The sequence below is a fragment of the Equus asinus genome, chromosome 15 (genome assembly GCF_041296235.1).
Source record: "Equus asinus isolate D_3611 breed Donkey chromosome 15, EquAss-T2T_v2, whole genome shotgun sequence".
Lineage (NCBI taxonomy): Eukaryota > Metazoa > Chordata > Mammalia > Perissodactyla > Equidae > Equus > Equus asinus.
Window position 1 is genome coordinate 34,750,107 of NC_091804.1, and position 21,541 is coordinate 34,771,647.

At 48.3% G+C, this 21,541-nt stretch overlaps 1 protein-coding gene and 1 long non-coding RNA gene across 5 annotated transcripts in view; one reads left to right on the forward strand and one right to left on the reverse strand.

The window, feature by feature from the left end:
- The window catches only part of HNF4A (hepatocyte nuclear factor 4 alpha), a 63,604-nt gene that overhangs the window by 12,103 nt on the left and 29,960 nt on the right, over positions 1 to 21,541 (forward strand). The window contains exon 1 of one of the 3 annotated variants that reach the window (XM_070485975.1): positions 20,232 to 20,587. The exons of 1 other annotated variant lie outside the window; for it this stretch is intronic. In XM_070485975.1, the coding sequence (XP_070342076.1) occupies positions 20,572 to 20,587 (16 nt within the window). In that variant the 5' untranslated portion in view covers positions 20,232 to 20,571. Of the gene's footprint in view, positions 1 to 20,231; positions 20,588 to 21,541 lie in introns of those variants that run through there. One more of the 3 variants, XM_070485974.1, reaches the window with a different exon arrangement.
- Positions 1,531 to 20,878, reverse strand: LOC106834340 (uncharacterized). Of its 2 annotated transcripts, XR_011494651.1 has the most exons (3): positions 20,664 to 20,877; positions 3,724 to 4,141; positions 1,531 to 1,973 (listed from the first exon to the last, which is right to left on the reverse strand). It is a non-coding gene; the product is annotated as an uncharacterized lncRNA (long non-coding RNA). The 2 variants fall into 2 exon arrangements; XR_011494650.1 differs by lacking the exon at positions 1,531 to 1,973 and having other exon boundaries at positions 2,756 to 4,141; positions 20,664 to 20,878.

The window sequence follows — 21,541 nt, forward strand, 5'->3', positions numbered from 1 at the left end:
AGCAGGTGGAGAGACGCAGAGAGAGCCCAGAGGAGCCGGAGGGGCCCTGGCACACCCAGCGGGCCGCTTCCCAGGCAGGCCCGGGCCTCCAGGACCTGCTTCTGGTCCCAGTTCTGGTCCTGACTTGTAGAGGGAACTCAGGCACTTGCCGCCTCTGGTCTGGGCCTCAGTTTCCTCTCCTGAGGGGCCATAAGCAGATCAGTGGTTTTCAAATTAAAAAAAAAAACAACAACAGGAGCGGCGTTCTTTCTTCAAACAAAATCTTGCCTGGAAGCCAGTTCACAGGAACGATACAATGGAAGCGCTCCGCGGAAAGCAAGCATGGAGGTGAGGGACGCTGCCCACCCAGGCCCCGCCCTTTGGAGTAGGCCCCGGGCGAACACAACCAGCTTCCTTGGTCTCTGAGGTTCTTCAGGGAGGGGGTAGCCAGAGGGAGCATCTAGAGTCTTATAATCAAACACAGACCCAGGTTCAAGCCCCACGGTGGGATCTTAGGCAATTTACTCCACCTCTCTGAGCCCTGGTTTCCCTCTCCAAAACCGGCATCATAAATAGTACTTCCTTCTTGGTGCCATATGTTCAGCACAGAACCTGGAACCTAGTAAATTCTCAATAAGAATAGTGAAAAAACAAATGGTTATTAGCAGAAGTAGCAGAAATGACCTGAAGATCCAGTTGTCTTTGCTGTGAGTTGAGAAAATATTTAACCACTCTGAACCTCAGTTTCCTCCTCTGTAAAACATGGTCAAGGGTTTAAAGGAGATCACAGTTTGCAATCCAGACCACTCAATTTTGTTTTTTAATAAAATTGGAATTAATTACTAACTTTTAAATATCCAGATTTCCAGCTTCCTTTCAAAAAAATGGGAAGCTGTAGCAACACTGATTCTCTATACCCGTGAGGCAAAAACTCCACTGGAGCTAATTTAGACTGTATGTGCTTTCTCTAATTTGCCACAGTCCCCACCATTCCTTAATGTCCTACACTGAAGTTATACTAATGAACATAAACCATTATGTTTGCTGCTTTGTCTTTCTTACAGGAAAGTGTGAAATTTGCTCCATATACTTATCTTGGTATTGTGGGCCCTTGAGTTTGGGACCCCTGATGGCTAAGACCAAGGGGAAGCTCATTATTTGTGAGAGCAATCTCCTCATTCATAGATTTACTATTGTTTAATGGGACTATCAGAACAGCTAAAATCACCTGTGTGGCTGACGTTATACTTCTGTTGGGCAGTGCTGCTGTAGCCCCTTGGTTTCGACAGCAGTGACCAAGCTCACGGCTTCGTAGGCAAACTCCTGCCTCCCTTTCCCATTCTCCGGCTTATGTCCCTCGCTGGGTCTTTGCACGACCCCACTATTATCTCTGGTGTCCCCACCCTTGCTGCCTGTGTGTCTGTCGGGAGGACCCAGGCTCCAGAGCTCCAGGCCTGTCTTCTGGAACTTTCCACTTGGGAAATCTCACCTCCCAGCCCCCATCTGGCAGCCATTGTGTTTTCTTTATCAGATAGTCACATAAAACAATAGTCAAGTTGAAACTTTATTACACAGCCATTCTTCTGTCTCCAGCCCCTCAGAATTGACCCCAAATCTGGTGATTTGGGGGGTGGAGTTGAGGTGGAGAGAGGCTTATTTTTTCTCCTTTCTCCAGGCAAGTCATGGTTTTTCTAGAGATAACGTAGACTGACTCTCAAGGAGGGACACGGGTCCTTGTATGGTGAAGGGGCTCACTTTGTTTTCAGAAGAGATAACGGCTACAGCTTCTCTGGGGAGATGAGAGAATACTGAAGGACTTAGGGAGCCAGGAGGAAAAGGAATCTTGACAGTGATGGAGACCCGGTTCACATGGTGGGGCCTTTATGGCAGTGGCTGAGAACTTGTTTCGCAGAGCCAGGAAGATGTGGGTTAGAGCCACGCAAGCTCTGTGTTGTCGGACATGACTTTACCTCTCTGACCCTCAGTCTCTTCATCTGTAAAACAAAGATAAGACTAGAACTATACTAGCACAGTGCTTTGCACATAAGTGCTCCATAAATGCTAGCTATCACCATACCTGTGGGAAAAGGGCCCACAGCGGCATGTGGAGTAAATTTAATTCTTTTTTATGTTGCTTCTGTGCATTTTGCTAATTCTTCTACCATGAACCTGCTTTAGTCAAATAATAAAAAGTTAATTGAGAGAGGAGATAAAAAATGAAGTGGAAATGTCATCCTTACGCTGGGCTCCAACATGGGGTTTTAGAGCTGGAAAAAGGTAAGAGATCTTAGAGTCTCACCTTCACACACCCATTTAATATCTTAATAAGCCAAGGACCCCAGAGGAATGATGATTTGGCCATCAGAGCCAGAACTAGAAAGGTGACCTTGAGAATCGGAAGGCACCTTGGGGGTCCTTCGGTCAGCCTCTCCCAAGGCAAGGCCACTCGGGACATGATTCTATTGTTAGATGTATGAAAAATGCTGGATTAAAGAAAGCTCTGCAAATTCCGTTATCAGAGAACTTCTCAGAGCCCCTAACACATGACAGTGCCTTGGGCACTCCGAGAGAGGCTGCCCTCAGCCCACATCAGCTCGTCACAGAATGAAAACATTAGCATGGATTAAATGTCTCCCTGTCCTCAAAGAAATGCTACAGCTTAGATACAGTCCTAGAGTTAAAGAAAAAAAAAGTTTTATAGATATTTTAAAATTACATTACTGAATTGTCAGTTGCTGGAATATAGAAACACAGTAAATTTTTTTCATAATCTTTCTCCTTTTTTTTTTTCTGTGAGGAAGATTGGCCTTGAGATAACATCTGTTGCCAATCTTCCTCTTTTTGCTTGAGGAAGATTGTCGCTGGGCTAACATCTGTGCCAGTTTTCCTCTATTTTATGTGGGATGCTACCACAGCATGGCTTCATGAGCGTTGCGGGATCCAAACCTGTGAACCTTGGGCCAGCGCCTCTCCTTTTTTTTAAAAGTAGGAAAGGGGCCGTCCCCGTGGCTGAGTGGTTAAGTTGGCACGTTCTGCTGCGGTGGCCCAGGGTTTCACGGTTCGGATTCTGGGCGCAGACACAGCACTGCTCATTGGGCCACGTTGAGGCAGCATCCCATGTGCCACAACTAGAAGGACCTGCAACTAAGATATACAACTATGTACCGGGGGATTTGGGGAGGTAAAACAGAAAAAAAATAAAAATAAAAGTAGGAAATACTACAAACGTGCAGAAAAGTACAGAGAATAATACTGTGAACATTGATGTACCCACTGCACGGATTTGCCAAATCCTACCACGTGACCCTATTTTCATCGGGTTCACTCGTTGTTTTAATGGGAAACGAAACATTACGCTTAGAGTTGAAGCCCCTCTGGACCCTTCCCTGATCCCACCGCCCTGCCACCCTTCTGGGAGGTGACTACTGTCAACATTTGCTGTTTATCGTCACCAGACATGTTTTGATACTTTTACTATATGTGGCTAGGTAAACAATATATAATATTATTTTGCATATCTGGAAAATTTATTCAAATGGTATGTCGTCCGTATCCTTCAGCACCTTCCTTTTATTCGCTCCTGTAACAGCTTGTGGCATCTTCCCAGGCTGGTTGCCGCAGCACCAGCTGAGTCATTGAAAATGCTGTGTCGGAATATCTCAAGTACATTTATTCTGGTTTTTGACAACGGAGTTGTTGCCAGATTTTCACTATTTTAAACAATGCTACAAAGAACATTCTTACCCCCGTGGATGAGGGTTTCTCTGGGATGGCACATAGACGTGGAATTTCTGGAGTCTCGGGCAATGGGTGTCCTCACTTGGATGACATCCCGGTAAGTGGCTCACTCCTGCCCACCAGCCGCCACTTCCATCGGTGGTGTCTAGTTCTGGGTGCTCCACAGCTTCACCAGTGCTGGATTCAGAAATATGGTGAGGGGCCGGCCCGGTGGCACAGCACTTAAGTGAGCACGTTCCACTTCTCGGTGGCCCAGGGTTCGCCGGTTCGGATCCTGAGTGCGGACATGGCACCGCTTGGCACACCATGCTGTGTGGTAGGCATCCCACTTATAAAGTAGAGGAAGATCGGTGTAGATGTTAGCTCAGGGCCAGTCTTCCTCAGCAAAAAGAGGAGGATTGGCAGCAGTTAGCTCAGGGCTAATCTTCCTCAAAAAAAAAAAAAAAAAGGAAATATGGTGAATGTCAAGTGAGAATTCGCATTTCCTCTCCTATTGGGTTTGTTCATATCCTTTGCCCATTTTTCTACTGCACTGTTTACATTTTTTAATCAGTTATTTGATACAGAGTTATTTATTCTTGATACAAATCCTTTTTTCAGTTATATTAGTGGAAAATATCTTTGATCAGCCTGTAGTTTCTCTTTTCACTCTCTTTGGAGTGTTCTTTGTTGTAGAGAAGTTTACAAGTGTGATACAGTTAAATTTCGGTTAAATGATAAATAAGGTCATTAAATTTAATGATCTTTTCTTTTATGGCTTGTGCTTTTCGTATCTTGGCTATAAAATCTTTCAGTGCCCTGATCATAAAGATATTACACTAAATATTTTCTATAAGTTTTAAAGTTTTATTTTTCATCTTTAGGTCTTTATTCCATAAGAATTGATTTGTGTGTGTGGCGTGAAACAGAGATGCCTTTGTACTTTTCTTCATATGGATAACAGGTTGGCCCAGCACCATTTCTTGAATAGGGCATCCTTTCTTGACTGATATGCAAGGCCATCACTTTTGCCTCCCATTTTCAAATATAAGTAGACCTGTTTCTAGGCTGTCTATACGATTCCACTTATCTCTCTCTAGTAGTCACATTTAAAAAATTAAAAAAAAAAAACTAAAACAGGTGCATGAATCTACAATTATACCCAAATAAAAAACTTAATTTTAAAAAAGTCCAAGGGCTGGCCCAGTGCGCAGCAGTTAAGTTTGCACATTCTACTTTGGCAGCCTGGAGTCTGCCAGTTTGGATCCCGGGTGCGAACCTACGCACCGCTTGGCACACCATGCTGTGGCGGGCATCCCACATATAAAGTAGAGGAAGATGGGCACGGATGTGAGCTCAGGGCCAGTCTTCCTCAGCAAAAAAGAGGAGGATTGGCAGCAGATGTTAGCTCAGGGCTAATCTTCCCCCCCAAAAAGAAAAAAGTCCAAAAAAGAAACAGTTAAAATTATTTAATAATATATATTATTTAACCCAATACATCTAAAATATTATCATTTCAACATCTAATGAATAAAAATAATTCATAAGATAGTTTTCTCTTTTTTTGTATTAGGTTTTCAAAATTTGATGCGCATTTTATGCTTACAGCACCTCAGTTTGAATTAGCCGCATTTCAAATGCTCAATGGCCTCATGTGGCTAGTGGCCACCATATTGGACAGTGCAGCTATAGCTTTACACACTATAGATCACGTCTTCCTGACAGTTGTTCTTTAGAATCATCTTGTCTATTCTCTTTGCTCACTCATCTAAATTTTAGGATGAGGTCAGACAGGACAGAACAGAGGTTGGAGACCAAAGGCATATCTGTCTCCTCCACTGGAATTCAATACAGACGCCTACCATATTTTGAGTGCTCGAAATTTGCAAGTATTGTGCTAAGTGGTTTTGTCTTGTTGAACTCTTAATTGAAATTTCATTGAATTTATTGATTATCTTGGGAAGAACTGACCTCTCTACCTAATGAATCTTTCAGTCATGAACACGATACATTTATATAGGTCTTTCTTTTATATAGTTCTGCTTTTATGTTTTTCAATAAAGTTTAGTAATTTTAATACATAAAAGTCTTTTGTTAGATTAATTTCTTGATAGGTTATTATTTTTATTGCTACCCTATTTTTCAATTGAATCTTCTCATTTGTTGATGTTAGTGTATACAAAACAAATGTTTTCCATATCTTGAAAATTTAACCACCAACCTTGCTAAATTCTCTTATTAGATTTGTTTTTAATTTCTTGTCTTATTGCATTGCTGGGGCCTCCAGTAAAATATCAAAGAGAAGCAGTAATAATGGGTATATCAGATAGGGTTTAGATTGTCTATGAGGAACTGAGACACCAAATAGCAATAGCTAAAATGAGGTAGAAGATTATTCCTCAGTTATATAAAAATCCAGAGGCAGGCAATCTAAGAGTAGTATGGCCAGCTCTTCTCCTTAGCAGTCCTGAGGACCCAGGCTCCTCCAAGCCACTACTCTTCCATTCTCATGGTGGCTTCATCCTCATGGCACAAGACGGCTGCCAGAGCTCTAGCCATACATCCCTATTACAGGCAGAAGGATGGAGCAAGGGACAAAGAAGAAAAGGGAATAAAAGTCGTGTTCCAGCTATCTTTTAAGAAAAGTTCCTAGAAGTTGCCACAACTACATTTCTGAGTACATTTCATTGGCCAAAACATATTCATATGGTCTCACCTAGCTTCAAGGAAGGCTTGAGATAAGTCTTTTCGGGGGACATCCATGTGCCCAAATGAAAACTGGAGCTTCTATTACAGAGGAAGACAGGAAGGCTAGAGGACATGTGAGAACTCTCAGCCTCTGCCACTTTGGGCAACATTGTTTTATTAACTTTAAAGGAACACTTTGACCTTTTCAAGCATAACATCTGCTGTAGGGTTTTGGTAGGTAATATTATTAAGTTTTAAAAAGTTTCTTCTAAGTAAGCTAGAATTTTTGTTTATTTTTAAATCACAATTAATGTTGAATTGTCCTAATTGCTTTTTGAACATCTACTGAGATAATTACATTTTTTTCTCCTTTAGTCTTTGATTTTCTAATGTTAAATCATTCTTGCATTCCTGGAATAAACACAACTTGATCATGATGCCGCATATTTATTTCATACATTCCTGAAAATTTTTTAAATTGTAGTACGATATACATAACATAAAATTTACCATTTTAGCCACTTTTAAGGGTACAGTTCAGAGGCATTAAGTACATTCATTGTTATATAACCATCACCACCATCCGTCTCTTGCATTTTTTCATCTCCCCATACTGAATCTCTGTACCCATTAGAATATAACTCTCCACTCCCCCTCCCCCAGCCCCTGGCCACCACCATTTGACTTTCTGTCTCTGTGAATTTTTGTTTTTTTGAGGAAGATTAGCCCTGAGCTAACATCTGCTGCCAATCCTCCTCTTTTTGCTGAGGAAGACTGGCCCTGAGTTCACATCCATGCCCATCCTCCTCTACTTTATATGTGGGACACCTATCACAGCATGGCTTTTGCCAAGCAGTGCCATGTCCGCACCCGGGGTCCGCACCCGGGATCCGAACCGGTGAACCCCGGGCCGCCGAAGCAGCAGGTGCACACTTAACTGCTGCGCCACCAGGCCAGCCCCTGTCTCTGTGAATTTGAGTGCTCTAGCTACCTCATATAAGTGGAATCATACAATATTTGTCCTTTTGTGACTGGCCTACTTCACTTAGCATAACGTCCTCAAGGTTCACCCATGTAGTAGCATGTATCTGAATTCCCTTCTTTTTTAAGGCTGAATGATATTCCATTGTGTGTACAGACCACATTTTGTTTTTCTGTTCATCTGTCAGTTGACACTTGGGTTGCCTCTTCCTTTTGGCTATCGAGAATAATGTTGCTATGAAAAGGATGTAAAAATCTCTCTTCCAGATCCCGCTTTGAGTTCTTTTAGGTCTATACCCCAAAGTAGGATTGCTGGGTCATATGGTAATTCTCTTTTTTTTTTTAAGATTGGCACCTGAGCTAGCATCTGTTGCCAATCTTCTTTTTTTTCTTCTTCTTCTTCTCCCCAAAGCCCCCCAGTACATAGCTGTATATTCTAGTTGTGAGTGCCTCTGGCTGTGCTATGTGGGACCCCGCCTCAGCATGGCCTGAGGAGCGGTGCCATGTCCGCGCCCAGGATCCGAACCAGTGAAACCCTGGACCGCTGAAGAGGAGCCCGTGAACTTAACCCCTCGGCCACAAGCCCCTCATATGGTAATTCCAGTTTTAATTTTTTAAGGAACTGCCATGCTGTTTTCCATAGTGGCTGCATTATTTTACGGCCCACCACAGTGCAAAGGGGTTCTGATTTCTCCATATCCTCCCCAACACTTGTTATTATCTGTTTGTTTGTTTTTTTAAAATAATATCCATCCTAATGGGTGTGAAGTGGTATCTCACTGTGGTTTTGATTGGCGTTTCCCTAATGATTAGTGATGTCGAGCATCTTTTCATGCCCTTCTTGGTCATTTGTATATTTTCTTTGGAGAAATCTCTATTTAAAGTCCATTTTAAAATCAGGTTGCTTATTTTTGTTGTTGTTGAGTTGTAGGAGTTCCTTTTATATTCCAGATATTAACCCCTTACCAGATAGACGATTTGCAAATATTTCCTCCCATTCCGTGGGTGCCTTTTTCACTCTGTTGACAGTGTGCTTTGGCACACAAAAGTTTTTAATTTCAACATAGTCCAGTTTATCTTTTTTCTTCTTTTGTTGCCTGTGCTTCTGGTGTCATATGCAAGAAATCATCACAAAGTCCAAGTCATGAATATTTTCCTCTTTGTTTTCTTCTAAGAGTTTTATAGCTTTAGCTCTTCTGTTTAGGTCTTCAGTCCATTTTGTGCTAATTTTTGTATATGGAGTAAACTCTGTCCCACTTCTTTCTTTCGCATGTGGATATCCCATTTTCCCAACTTGAGTTTGTTTCTGATCATATTTTACTTAAGACTTTTGCACCTGGGAGATGCTACTTTGATTCAGCCTCTGATCCACTGCTGGAATCCTCTCGCCATCCTCCCCGACTCTTAGCTTGAGCCTGATGCTTCCAGTGACAGGATGCTCACTACTTAAAGAAGCTTTTTTCCTGGTAGAACCACTGCATCCGACAGAAAAATCGTCCTCATTTTGAGCACAAACCTTCCTCCGTGTGGCATCCATCTGTTGGTCCTGGTGTGTCCTCCGGGGCTATAAGAATGAGTGACCGCTCTTTTCCAAAGGAAAGTACTTTGAATTCAGTAAGTAACAAAACTGCGTGCCTCATTTATAAGGTTTATCACATTTACCCCACAAAGCAATCTATGAAGAGGTCCTACGATTGATTCTTATTTTGCAGATAAAACAAAGAAGGCTTGAAGAACTTATAATTTTCACATAGTCAAACAGTTATGTAAATGACACCTTTGATATTTCAAAGGCAGTGGTCTTGACTGCTCTGCTCTGCTACTCTTTCTCTCTTCCCCAGCTGCCCGCCCAGCACTCTTTCAGATCTTCAATTATTCTCCAAAGGGCATGGTGTTCTCATCCTGTCCCATCCTAGGAAGATTTTAAGTGTTCCTATTAAAATTGAAATCAAACACAAATGTCCATGAATGGTCCTTTAAGGCTGGAATACAGAGGACTCCTTAGCTCCTTCGACCTGAGCACTACGTCCTCGCTATGGCTCAGGAGACTGGGTTAGAGGTTTGGCAGCTGCCACCAAGTAAAACTTCTAGAATTTGGTCATGTGTCCTGCTGCTAAGGCAGCTCTCCCCGTCCGCACTGTCCAGGTGACTTATTTTTAACATTTCTGCAAATCCACTTGGATCTTGATCCTGCTATAATTTTATAGCTAACACGTGTCAGTTCTTTTTTTTCTTCTCTTTTCTTTTTGTGAGGAAGATTGGCCCGGAACTAACATCTGCTGCCGGATTTCCTCTTTTTGCTTGAGGAAGATTGTTGCTGAGCTAACATCTGTGCCAATCTTTCTCTATTTCATGTGGGACGCCTGCCACAGCAAGGCTTGACGAGTGGTGCTAGGTCTGTGCCCAGGATCCGAACCTGTGAACTCCAGGCCACCGAAGCGGAGTGTGCAAACTTAACCACTACACCACTGGGCTGACCCCACCTGTCAGTTCTAAGCCCTTTATATATATTAACACAAATAATCGCCACAACATCCCAATGACATACACATCATTACCATTCCTATCTTGCCAATGAGAAAACGGTCACAGAGCAGTTAAGTAACCCACCCAAGGTCACACAGCTAGTCCATAGCAGAACCAGAATTCAACCCCAGAAAGTCAGGCTCCAGAATTTGTGCTCTTAGCCTCTATTCTGTGCCGCCTTCAAACATCTGACAATCTCAGCCAGCTTTTTGGGGTCCAAAAGGTTGACACACACTTAGGGATCTCCTTTTTTAACAAAGAGCGAGGAGACCAAGGGCCAAGAGCCTTTGAAAGGCAGCACTATTAAGTTGGGATATAAAATAACGGTTTATTTCGTTCTGTTTATTTTCCCATTGTTTTCTACTTGTGATACTGATGTTTCATTTGGTAGGAATAACATTTCCTTCTAAAACAAATTTAAGTAAAAATAAGTGAATTGATGTAAGAAAAAAGACTAGCATAGATGTTTTTCAGATATGACAAAAATAGGGGCCAGCCCGGTGGCACAGCGGTTAAGTGTGCATGTTCCGCTTCGGCGGCCTGGGGTTCTCCAGTTCAGATCCTGGGTACAGACATGGCACCACTTGTCAAGGCATGCTGTAGTAGGCGTCCCACATATAAAGTAGAGGAAGATGGGCACAGAGGTTAGCTCAGGGCCAGTCTTCCTCAGCAAAAAGAGGAGGATTGGTGGCAGATGTTAGCTCAGGGCTAATCTTCCTCAAAAAAGTAAAAAAGATATGGCAAAAATAATGGTCACAGGGACATCAGGGAAGCCTTGGAAAGACCACATTCAGTCAAGTGAGGTGACGCTATGCTGCGACGGCAAAGCAAGCCCCAAGTCCCAGCACCTAACACAGCGACGTTGATCGCTCACTTACAGAATGAGTCCGTCGTGGGGCGGCAGGGTGCTCGCCTCATCCAGGTGACCCCACAGCTACACTTGCTTCCGCAACAGCCCCAGCGCCGGGTGGTGAAGCTTCCGCCCAGCTGTGACGCAGAAGGTTTCTGCTCACATTTCATTGGCCAAGACAAGTCACATGGTCACATCTAACTTCAAAGGAGGCAAGAAAGTGGGATCCGGCCACGTGCCTGAAAGGAGTGAAGTGGGATAGCAGAACGGCCCACAGCTGGACCAGGAGCAAAGGGGCCTGAAGATGGGTCTGGAAAAGTAGACGGAGTCAAGACTCATTGGATTCGTCTGACCGTCTTTGACCAGTATGACCAGAGAAGGGACTCTGGTCTCTGGAGGAGAAGACAGTCTGACATCACCATCCTGTTAAGCCGCTGTGTTTCCCAGGCAGCACCTCGGGGTTCCAGTGGTTGAGGTGTGTGTTGGTGTGTGTTTGTGTGTGTGGGGGGGGGGGGGAGGGGTGCTGTTATTTCATGAGTGGCTTCAGCTGAACTCTGCAGTCAGCTCTGGTTTACTCCCTGAAGGGAGAGGCAGCCATTTGGCCTTTGGCTGAGCTGGGAGTTGCTTCTGTCACTGCTTTGAAAAGCTGTCCGGGGAGGGGTACTTGAAAAGGAGAAGAATTCGAGGAGAGGGTCCCAGCAGGTCTGGTTATCAGGGAGGCTTCCTGGAGGAGTTTTCAAAGCGGGGTTGAGGGCTCCGTGCATCAGGAGCGCCTGGAAGCTCATTACACACGTGACATCAGGGCCTACTGTTGACCCTGGAGCCTGGAGGTGGGAGCTGAGGCATCTGAATTTTTAATAATGGCCGCAGATGCTTACTATGGACACTGAAAATCGAGAAACACTGAATTATAGGGAGAAAATTTCCGATGAGTCTAAAGGCCTAACACAGTGGTTCTCAGTGGGTTGATTTGAACCCCAAGGGACACTTGGCAATGTCTGGAGATGATCTTGGTTGTCATACCTTGCGGGGAGAGGCGGGTGCTACTGGCATCTAGTGGGTGGAGGCCAGAGATGCTGCTAAACGTCCTGCAATGCACAGGATGCCCCAGAACAGAGAACTACCCAGCCCAAAATGTCCACAGTGCCGAGTCGAGAAACCCTTGTTAACAATGAGAGTCTGAAGCCTGCCAAATGTAGCAGCATGTATGATTTTTAATCTGCTCTTTTTATTTTATTTTCCAAATTTTCTACTATAAGCATAAAATCATTTTCATCGAAAGCATAGTATGTACCAAGCACTTCATGTCCATTATATCAGTTTCTCCTCAAAAATCTTTTCAGGGCCGGCCCCAGTGGCCTAGTGGTTAAGTTCAGCGTACTCCACTTTGGCGGCCTGGGTTCAGTTCCCAGGTGTGGACCTATACAGCTCTGTTAGCAGCCGTGCTGTGCTGGCAGCCCATATACTGAAAAACGGAGGAAGACAGGCATGGATATTAGCCTAGGATGAATCCTCCTCAGGAAAAAAAAAAATTTCAGTCATTCATCCAACAAATATCTTTTAAGCACCTATTATGAGTTTAATTTTAAACTGGTCAAGATGTCAGGTGTACCCTGGGGAATACAACAGATAAAGATCATCTCCTTAATGGGGGTGGAGGAGATAGATAATATACAAGTAATTCAACATATCTGTAATTTCAAGTTGTGATCAGCAGTAAGAAGAAAAAACAGGTACAGGGACAGAGAATAAAGGAGTGAGGGATGGGGAAAACCTGTATAAATTTGGTAGGAGAGGGGCCGGCCCCATGGCCAAGTGGTTAAGTTTGCACATTCCGCTTCTGTGGCCTAGGGTTTCGCCGGTTCGGATCCTGGGCAAGGAGTTGGCACCACTAATTAGGCCATGTTGAGGTAGCATCCCACATGCCACAACTAGAAGGACCCACAACTAAAATTATACAACTATGTACTGGGGGGATTGGGGGAGAAAAAGAAGATTGGCAACAGTTGTTAGCTCACGTGCCCATCTTTAAAAAAAAAAGTATATATATATATATATATATATATATGGTAGAAGAGTCCTCCCAGACAAGGGGACAATCAAGCTGAGATCTGAAAGATCTTTTTTTGCCAGCCATACCAAGATGCAAGGAACTGCTTTCCAGGCAAAGATAAAAGAATGTGCAAAGGCCCTGAGACAGGAAAGAAAAACTAAGAAAAAGTCCAGAGTGGCTGCAGCCCCTGGGGCGGGGGTGAATGAAATGAAATGAGGTTGGAGATGTAGGGATACAGAAACGAGGTCACGCAGGCCTCACGGTCCATGGGAGTTTTGAATTTTGAGTTTTATTATAAATGCATAGAAAGCTGTAAAGGTTTAAGTAAGGGAGGGACTTGACCCAATCTGTTTGTGCAAGATTCTCTCTGGCCCTGGGTGAAGAGTGGGTGGTCGGGGAGCCAGTGCAGCAGAAGAGAAGTGAAAAGACTTCCACAGACTTCGAGAGGTGATGGTGGTGCAGACAAGGTTGGCTGTGGGGGAGATGAAAAGATGATGAAAATTTGAGATGCTGTTGGAGGTGGCGAGAACTGGACTTTCTGATGAGTTGGGAGCGATGGGAGGAAGGACACAAAGATAGTGACTCCCAGGATTTGGGCGAGAATAACTGAGACGGGAGTGGGGTGATGGAATATGACGACATAGGTATTATCGGTGTTATTATCACTCTCTTTTAAAGACTGAGGGATGGGAAGCGAATGGTCCTACTTCACAAGGCTAGTAAGTGGACTGTAATTCAGGTGTGTCTAACTCCAAAGGTCATACTTCCCCACACATTAACTTTTATAATGAGGGGAGGATATTTAATGATATTACTCTCATTAAACATTAAGATAACATAAATGGCCCTGAACGCAAACGTGGGCCTCCACATGGAGCCAGCACAAAACCTGGGACCCTCTTCAGAGGGACCTGCACGCTGGGCTCGGGCGTCGGAATATACATTTCTTAGACGGTGGAATGGGAGCGAGGTACCCGCCTCTGGGAACCTGTTTGAAAATCCTGCGTTCTGATTGGTGCAGCGGCCACGTACTGGCATGTGATTGGAGGGAAGTGAGCCCGCCGGTAACTCAGCCCAGCGAGTTGCGGCTGGTGACGGCGCGGGGCGGTCCTCGCGGGCCTGGAGAGGCGTGGTCCGTCCGGGCCTGTGATTGGTGAGATCGTAATACGACCTCCGCCGTGATTGGTGGAGCCCGTACGGCTATTTAGAAGTTTCCGAGCGCCAGTTCCCGCCTTGGCCACTAGGAGGAGCCCGGGACGCGCAAAGCGAGGCGCTCTGGGGCGTCTGGACCGTCTCCTCCAGGACGCCCTCGGACTCTGTGCGGCGCTGGTTGTGCGCTGCGCCCTAGGGCAGCCGCGAGGACGGGGGTTGGGGTGAGAGAGGGACGGTGTCAGGGCTCCCAGCTCCGGCCCTGGTGGCCACGCTTCTCTGCACAGCCCCTTTGGCCCCTTCCTCTGGCTCCCAGCCCCGCGGAAAACATTGGCTGACCGAGGGGTGGGGCTGCGGGTTCGCGAAGGTTTGTGACGGCCCAGATCCAAATTGCAAAATTGTGGAATCTCTCAAGCGAGACTCAGCAGCCCCCTCCCCCAGCGGCGCCCTCTGCCCGCCTTGGAGCCCTTCTCTCCAGTTTTACAGCCTCCACCGCGCCCTTTAAGATCCTCAAAGGACTTTTACAAATTCACATCTCACTGGAGCTTAGAACTGTCCCATGCAGGTAAAGGTTACCAGCTCGGAGTTCACCCTATCCAAGGACGCCCCCTACCATCCCCAGGCGCTACCACATCGTGCTGTTTCACTGTCTTCACTGCACTTAACCACTATTTGAAATTTGCTTCTTTTTTATTCATGACTGTCTGTCTCCACTGTGCCTCCCCACCAAAATATAAGCTCTGAGGAAGGGAATAGGTGGCCAGATCCAATACAGAGCGCCCAGTTACATATGAATTTGAGATAACAAGTGTTTTTTTTTTTTTAAGTATAATTGTGTCCCATGAGTTATTTGGTACATATACTAAAAAAAAAAAAAAAAATTCATCGTTTATCTAAAATTGAAATGTAATTGGACATCCTGTATTTTGATTTGCTAAAACTGCAACTCTGTAGAGGGAAGATCTTGCCTATTGTCTTCCTTCCTCCATCTCCAGCACCCACAACCGTGCATGTGGAAGGTGTGAATAAATGTTGAATGATGGGTTGGGTGAGTTCATTCCGTGCCAGTCAGGTCCTGGGAATAGAAGGGTCAACAGGGCATAGTCCAGTGGAGGAGGCAGCCCGATAACCGGTCACCACCATTGGACTAAACTGTGATGATGTAAAGTGCTGTGAGGTGGGGGAGCCCCGACCCTGCCTGAGCCCCAGGGCCACCTGGCGGAAGATGACAAAGATGGGACTTGAAGGATGAGGAGGCGGAGGGGGAGGTGGGACGGCTGTTCTGGGCAGAAGCCTGTGCAAGGCGAGAGACAAGGGAGAGGCTGTGGGCCTCTGAAAACTGCGGTGGCTGGGGGACCGTGTGGCTGGGCTGTCAGAAAGAGGCGAGAAGGAGACTCACATGCACTGAGCACCAGCACCCCCAGTCAGACAGCAGTGACGCCAGGGTGGTGTTATCATGCCCGTTGTAGAGATCAGGAAACGGAGGCTCAGAGAAGTGAAACCTCGGGCCCGGGTTTATAGTCTGAGTGGGAAAAGCTGAGCTTCACACTCAGTTCTGGCAGACTCTGATGCCTGCACGCTCCTAGGAGAGCTCCTGGTTAAGGGTTATCACCCCAGTGGGAGGATGAAGAAACCGAGGCTCAGAAAGGGGGCGGCTCTCCCTGTGGATGTGGCTCCGTCCAGTTTAACAGAACACTGAGGCAGTGCAAGGGTATGGTTTGTCACAAGCCCTCAGGGGAGACAACGGGAGGCCAGAGCAGGACCCAGGAGTCCAGGCTACTGTGTCCCCCATTTCTGTTTGGGTTGGGGCTCTAGGACCCCCTTGCTGAGCCCTGTGGCTAATTCTTTGCATGGGTCCTGCTCGGGTTCGCTGTTTCCATGGAGACCGCCTCCCCCCATCCCTGAAATCTCATTGTGACCAGTATTAAGAGATTAACTCTGCCGGCAGCCCTTGCCGGGTCTTGGGTGCCAGTGTGGCAGCAGGAGCTCCCTCAAGGATGAAGAGCTTGCCCACTGTGCGGGACCCCGTAGCACCAGGAGGAGGATGTCAGACTGGGGCCAGGGCTTCCCCCAGGACCCCCCAGGTATGGTCCTGACTCCGCATCTACCACGAGAGGAGGACGGGGTGGTGGAAGAGAGACACAGGACCAAGGGGAGGAGTCCAGATTTTGGAGCAGTGTAGAGACTTTGTCCCCCCAGCCCCCGACCCAGGAAGGCCCAAGGCCCTGGCTGGCAGATGCCATTCTGACCAAGGCAGGATCCAGACCTCAACAAGGTCAGGGGAGCCCACAGAGTCTTTCAGGGGTGCTCCGAGTAAACCTAAAGATCCGCTACCTAATCTCCTTCATTTTACAGTTGGGGAAACTGAGGCACAGAGAGGGAAAGTGACTTGCCCAAAGTCAGTGAGTCAGTGAACTGAAGCAGGTTGAGAGTCCAGAGGGAAGCCTGAGGTGGCCTGAGCAGGACACATTTGGTTAAACTGTCATTGCCACGTTGGCCTTGAATTCCACATCCTCCTCCCTGACCTCCAGGAGTGAGGTCCCCTCCATCTTCCCTCCTGGGCCTGTCCTACCCACCCTGCTTCCCCTGCTCCCCACCCCCCCACCGCCCCGCCCTCCCCTGCCGCCCGCACAGCCTGAGGCTGGCAGAGAGTTCCTGGCAGGCTCCACTCTGCTGGAGGGCATGGCCACCAGGCCCTAACTGTTCCATCCAAGGGACGTCCTCTTACTGGGTCACTATCTGGATGACTTTGGACAGTTTTTATTCCACGCTTCAGCCCCTCTGTGACTTCGGGGCCTGGACACAGTGGGCACCCTGACAACCCCTCCACCCCACTCCTGCCAGGCCTGCCCTGCAGAGCATTAGGCCGGGCTCCAAAGCTCACTGGGCCAGGCTTCCTGGAAGGCCACCCTGGGGCAGGGGACAAACACGGGCTGTGGAGCCAGGTCGAGAGAGTTCAAACGTCATTGACTCAGCACTCGGAGCCTCAGTTTCCTCGCCTTTGAAGGGGCCACATCCCCTCCTTCCTCGAAGCTCTCAACTCAGTGTAATAATCTGCAGGCCATGCTATTCAATGAACAGAGCAAGGCATGCAGCAGTGGGCGGGGAGGGGCTGGTCAGACAGCATCCTCTGTGCTGCTGGGCACGGAGAGAAACCTTGGCAAGCCTAAGAGAAAGTCAGAGAAGTGCTTCCCTGTGGTGGAGGAGACCGGGTGGCACAAGCCTGCTGACAGTGTGCCTTTTCTATAGTTTTGATTTTTGAACCATGGGAATGCAGTACCAATCCAAAAATAAATTTAAAATTTTTAGCAAATTAGATAAAAAAATCTAATAATAATAATCATTGCACATACCTCTATAATACGACAGGTATATAGCCAAGATTGAGAGCCACGTACTAGAACTTGACTCAGGAACAGAGAAACCCTGGCTCTGCGACTGAATCCTTGACCCGGAAACGCCCTTTATTTTAGGCCAAGCTCATTTTGCCAATAGCAAAAGAATAGTCATGGGTACCAAGAACCGGGGGCTGCCAGCATGCTGGCCACAGTGCCGAGCACTTTCAGAATACCGTCTCCTTGAATCGGCATTCTGACCTCACGCAGAAGCCAGCACTGTTCCCACTCTACAGATGGGGAAACTGAGCCTTGCTCAAGTTGTGACTAGGAAGTTGTTGAACTTGGGTGCACATCTAGGCCTTTCCCGCTCCGCATTTCAAGCCCTCCTCCAGTGGGTCTCAGTCTTAGCTGCACATCAGGGTCACCTGGGAACTTTGAAAAATACGGATGCCCAGCCAGCACCCGCCCAGCCCTCTGCCCAGATTTAGTCATTGGTCTGTGATAGGGCCTGGGCACCTGTATTTTTTAAAGGTCCCAGGTGATTGTAATTCACTGTCTGGGTTGGACCTCTGCTTCAGCCTAGACAACTTTTTAGATGGGAAACCAAGGCTGGGGGAGGCGTGGGGAATGACCTTGCCCAAGGTCACACAGTGGCTGGAAGCAGAGCTAGGGCAGGTCTCACCTGGAGCTTTTGTGAAAATGAGTAAAAAGCGCCCCGCTCTGGGAAGGCAAATCTCCATAGGCGCTTGGCTGGGTAAGTGGAACAGAGATGGATTTCCGCCTCCACCTGCCCTCTTGGCCAGAGAACCTTTGTGCAGTGAGCCACCTGTACAACTGTATGCAGTGACCCTGGCCTGAGTCTCATGACTCCCAGACACTTCACCTCAGTGATGTCCAGGCAAGTCCCTGGGGCCCTTCAGAACAAGGGTGGTTCCCGGGATGTGGGTTCACCCCTCACCCCAAGACCAGGGTCTGGGCCAGGCAGAGACTCTCCATCCTCCCTCAGGCCCCACAGGGGCTGAGCAGGCTCCATCTATCTCCCAAGGTCACTTCTGCAGATAAGGTCGGGAACATAACCGGGAGGGGGGAACATAAACAGGAGGACAACAGCCTCAGCCCAGAAGTCACAAGCCAGCTGACAGGAGGCAGTGCGCAGGGAGGCCCCGCCCACACGGGCCCAAGTCCTCCTGGCTTCCTTCCTGCTCATTCTCCAGACCATCCTCTCTACCCTACCTCTTGAGCCTTGTGGTCAGCATCTCCCACAATGCTCTGCTCTCCAGCCAGAGAGGCTTCCATGCCCTTCCTCCATCACCCACTGTGTTCTCCACTTCTGGACGTTCCCTCTGTCCAGGATGACACCTGCCACCTCCTCCAGGAGTCCATCCCTGGTCACTCTGGCTCAGAGGCATGTCTTCCTTCTTGAGCCTTCTCCAGCCCTCACAGACCACACACAAAGCCCACATGTGCCTTGGGATGGAGCATATTTTGTCAGCAGACTGGCCAGCTTGAATCGAGCACTGACTGTGTCTCGGCCCTGGAAGGGCAGGGAAGCCTCAGGGTTAGAGTACAGGCTCTGGAGCCAAGCTGCTCAGGTTTGAATCCCAGCTCTTGTTTCTTGTAGGCTGTGTGAGCTTGGGCATATGACTCAACCTCTGTGTGCCTCGGGTCTATAAAATGGTGATGACAACATTGCCTGCCTCACAGAGTGGCTGTGAGGATCAATGAGTTGACACACGTAAGGCCCCAAAACTGCCTTATAAACATTGGTCATGGTCATCCTGCCATGTCCCTCACTCCATTTCATCCTCATGACAACCCTCTGAGTTAGGTATTGTTATTCCCAATTTACAGGTGAGGAAACTGAGGCTCCAAGAGGCGAGAGAGTCAGGGTAGGGCACTGCATCTTCCTCTACGGCCTGATGCCTCCAGAGAGAGGATGCAGCTGACACGGGTTACAACGGGAGCCTCTGGTTTGCAGCTCGTGGCTGCTCCTCAGAGGGCCCACAGGACACAGGCCAGGTGAATTCCTATGACTTGGGCCTTCCAGTGGCTCTCAGGCACCTCTCTGCCCCCAGCAGCCCTGGGACGGTAGAGGAGGGCGTTCTGGTGCCGTCCTGTTCACTAATGTCCCGAACACGTCGCGGAGTCCCAGAGAGAGCCCCTGTCCTCCCCAGCCTCCCTGGAGACCCAGGACACCTTGATGACCTCCTGTCCCTGGAGGAGTCACACCCCACCCCCCAATCTCCCCGTCTGTACAGTGAGTGAGGGGAGGAAGCTGGACCAGTTCGCCTCATCAGCTGCTGGCCCCTCCTTTCAAAGGAAACATTGAAGAAGAGCACATCTGAGAGGCAGACACGGGGTGACAGGGTCCGGGTGTGCGCTCACTTGGCTCCTGGAATCCTCAGGACCCGGTTTGAGAGGCCCTCCCGGCTCTGACACTGCAGGATTCTAGAATCCCAAACTCAAAGCTGCCGCTTCGCATCCCTGTTTGGAGAGCTCTGCCCCCAGCTGCCTTTATCTCTCTTTGGTCACAGAGCAAATTTGCTCAGGACCCGGAGCAGGGGAACAAGCCGACTGTTGACTCTTGAGCAAAACCTGCGCGCTTTGGAGAGCAGAGGAGGAGGCCTGGACGTGCGTGGGGAGGCCAGCGGCCTCTTGCATAACCCGGCGGCCTCCTGCGCACCCGGGCCTTTTCGGGGTTAGGGGTGAGGCAAACCGCAAACTCATGCCCGGTTAATTTTTTAAGGCAAAATCAACAGGCTCAGCAATGATTAGCAGGCAGGTAAGTTCGTCTTAATCATGCCGAGGAGAGAGAGGAAGGAGGTTTCTGGGAGCCCAAGGATGAGGCTCAGTTATCAGTTAACCACATGAATGTTCTTTCCTTCCAAACCCACTGGCCTTCAGCCCCGAGCTCCCTCATCTTCCTCTCGGAAGTGCTTCCGTGGCAACCAGGGGCCGTCAGTCATTGAAACAAACACTGCACCATCCGGGGTCTGTAGAAGGCACTGCCAGCACCCTCGAGGGCTGCGTTGGAGCAGAGGGGTCCTCACAGAGCTGCGGTCTTATTGTTCAAAGAAAGCTTCCCTAGCTACTGCTGCATGGCCTTCAGCATGTCCCTTCCACCCTCTGGGGCTCAGTGAGGGGCCCCGGGTCTATGCCGCAGGTTCAACCCGCGGCCAGCTGCCACTCCCCTGGGGCCTGCAGTGTCTGCATCCACCAAATGGCTGGGTTGGCTGAGACACCCTTTCCAGTCTTGAAGTTCTGCGAGGTCGTGATTGAATTAAGCCAACATGGCCAGTGCCCAGGGTAAGGAGGGTGGTATGAGCAGCGTTTTAGGAGTTCAAGGGGGAGAAAAGATGCCCAGGACACAGAGGAGGCCTACCTGGTGTCTTCTGTCGGTACCAGCAAGCGTCAGATCCCACCTCCAGGAGGAGGGCTGCCCTCTCAGGAGGCAGGGGGCCCTGTGGGGTGGGATGGGGCTGCAGCGATGGCCTGGCAGACCCCACTTGGCCCAGGACCCTTCCCCATGGAACTCGAAAGCTGCCAAGGGAAGCAGCCGACCCCGCCAGCCCCAGGCCTGCTGGCTGTCTGGACTGGAGTTTGGTCAGTGGTTGGGGACCTATATTGTGGGAAAGTTAGGACTTTGTCCACAAACTGGAATTTGAAATTTCAAAGGGGCGAAACTGAAGGGCCCTACCCCAGAGTGGAGATGGCTCTTGGCTTCTTTCCCCCACGACTTTTGTTCTTTGTCTTGATAAGTCCCAGGTTCCTGCACCGCTCCCCGGTGGGGGGTGGGGGGAGAGATACCGGCTGCTGAGCACCCAGGGAAGTGGAGAGGCCGGGTGGCCAGGGGAGCCGGTGTCTGGAGGATGCCTCTGAACTTGCATGTGGCCAGGGCCAGGCTCTGGTGCGTCTCAGAGCCCTGAGATCTCCGGCAGGAACGTGCTGGTGAACTGCCAGCCCGGTGCTCCAGAATTCTGAGGTTTTGTCTGGGATTCTGGAAGGGAGGCAGCGTCTAGGGGGTGAAGGCCTCAAGCTCGGAAGTCAGACTCGGGTTAGGTTACAGCCCCTACTTTAGGATCTGTACTGCCTTAGGCAAGTCGCTTCACCTCTCTGAGCCTCAGTTTTGTCATCTGAAAAGTGGGGCAGATGAACTGAGAAGAGTGGAAGGTTCTTAGCACTGGGCCTCACACAGACTCTCTCGAGAAACATTAGCCATTATTCTAGTTTAAAAGAAAAACGATGTGGTCCAGGGGGCAG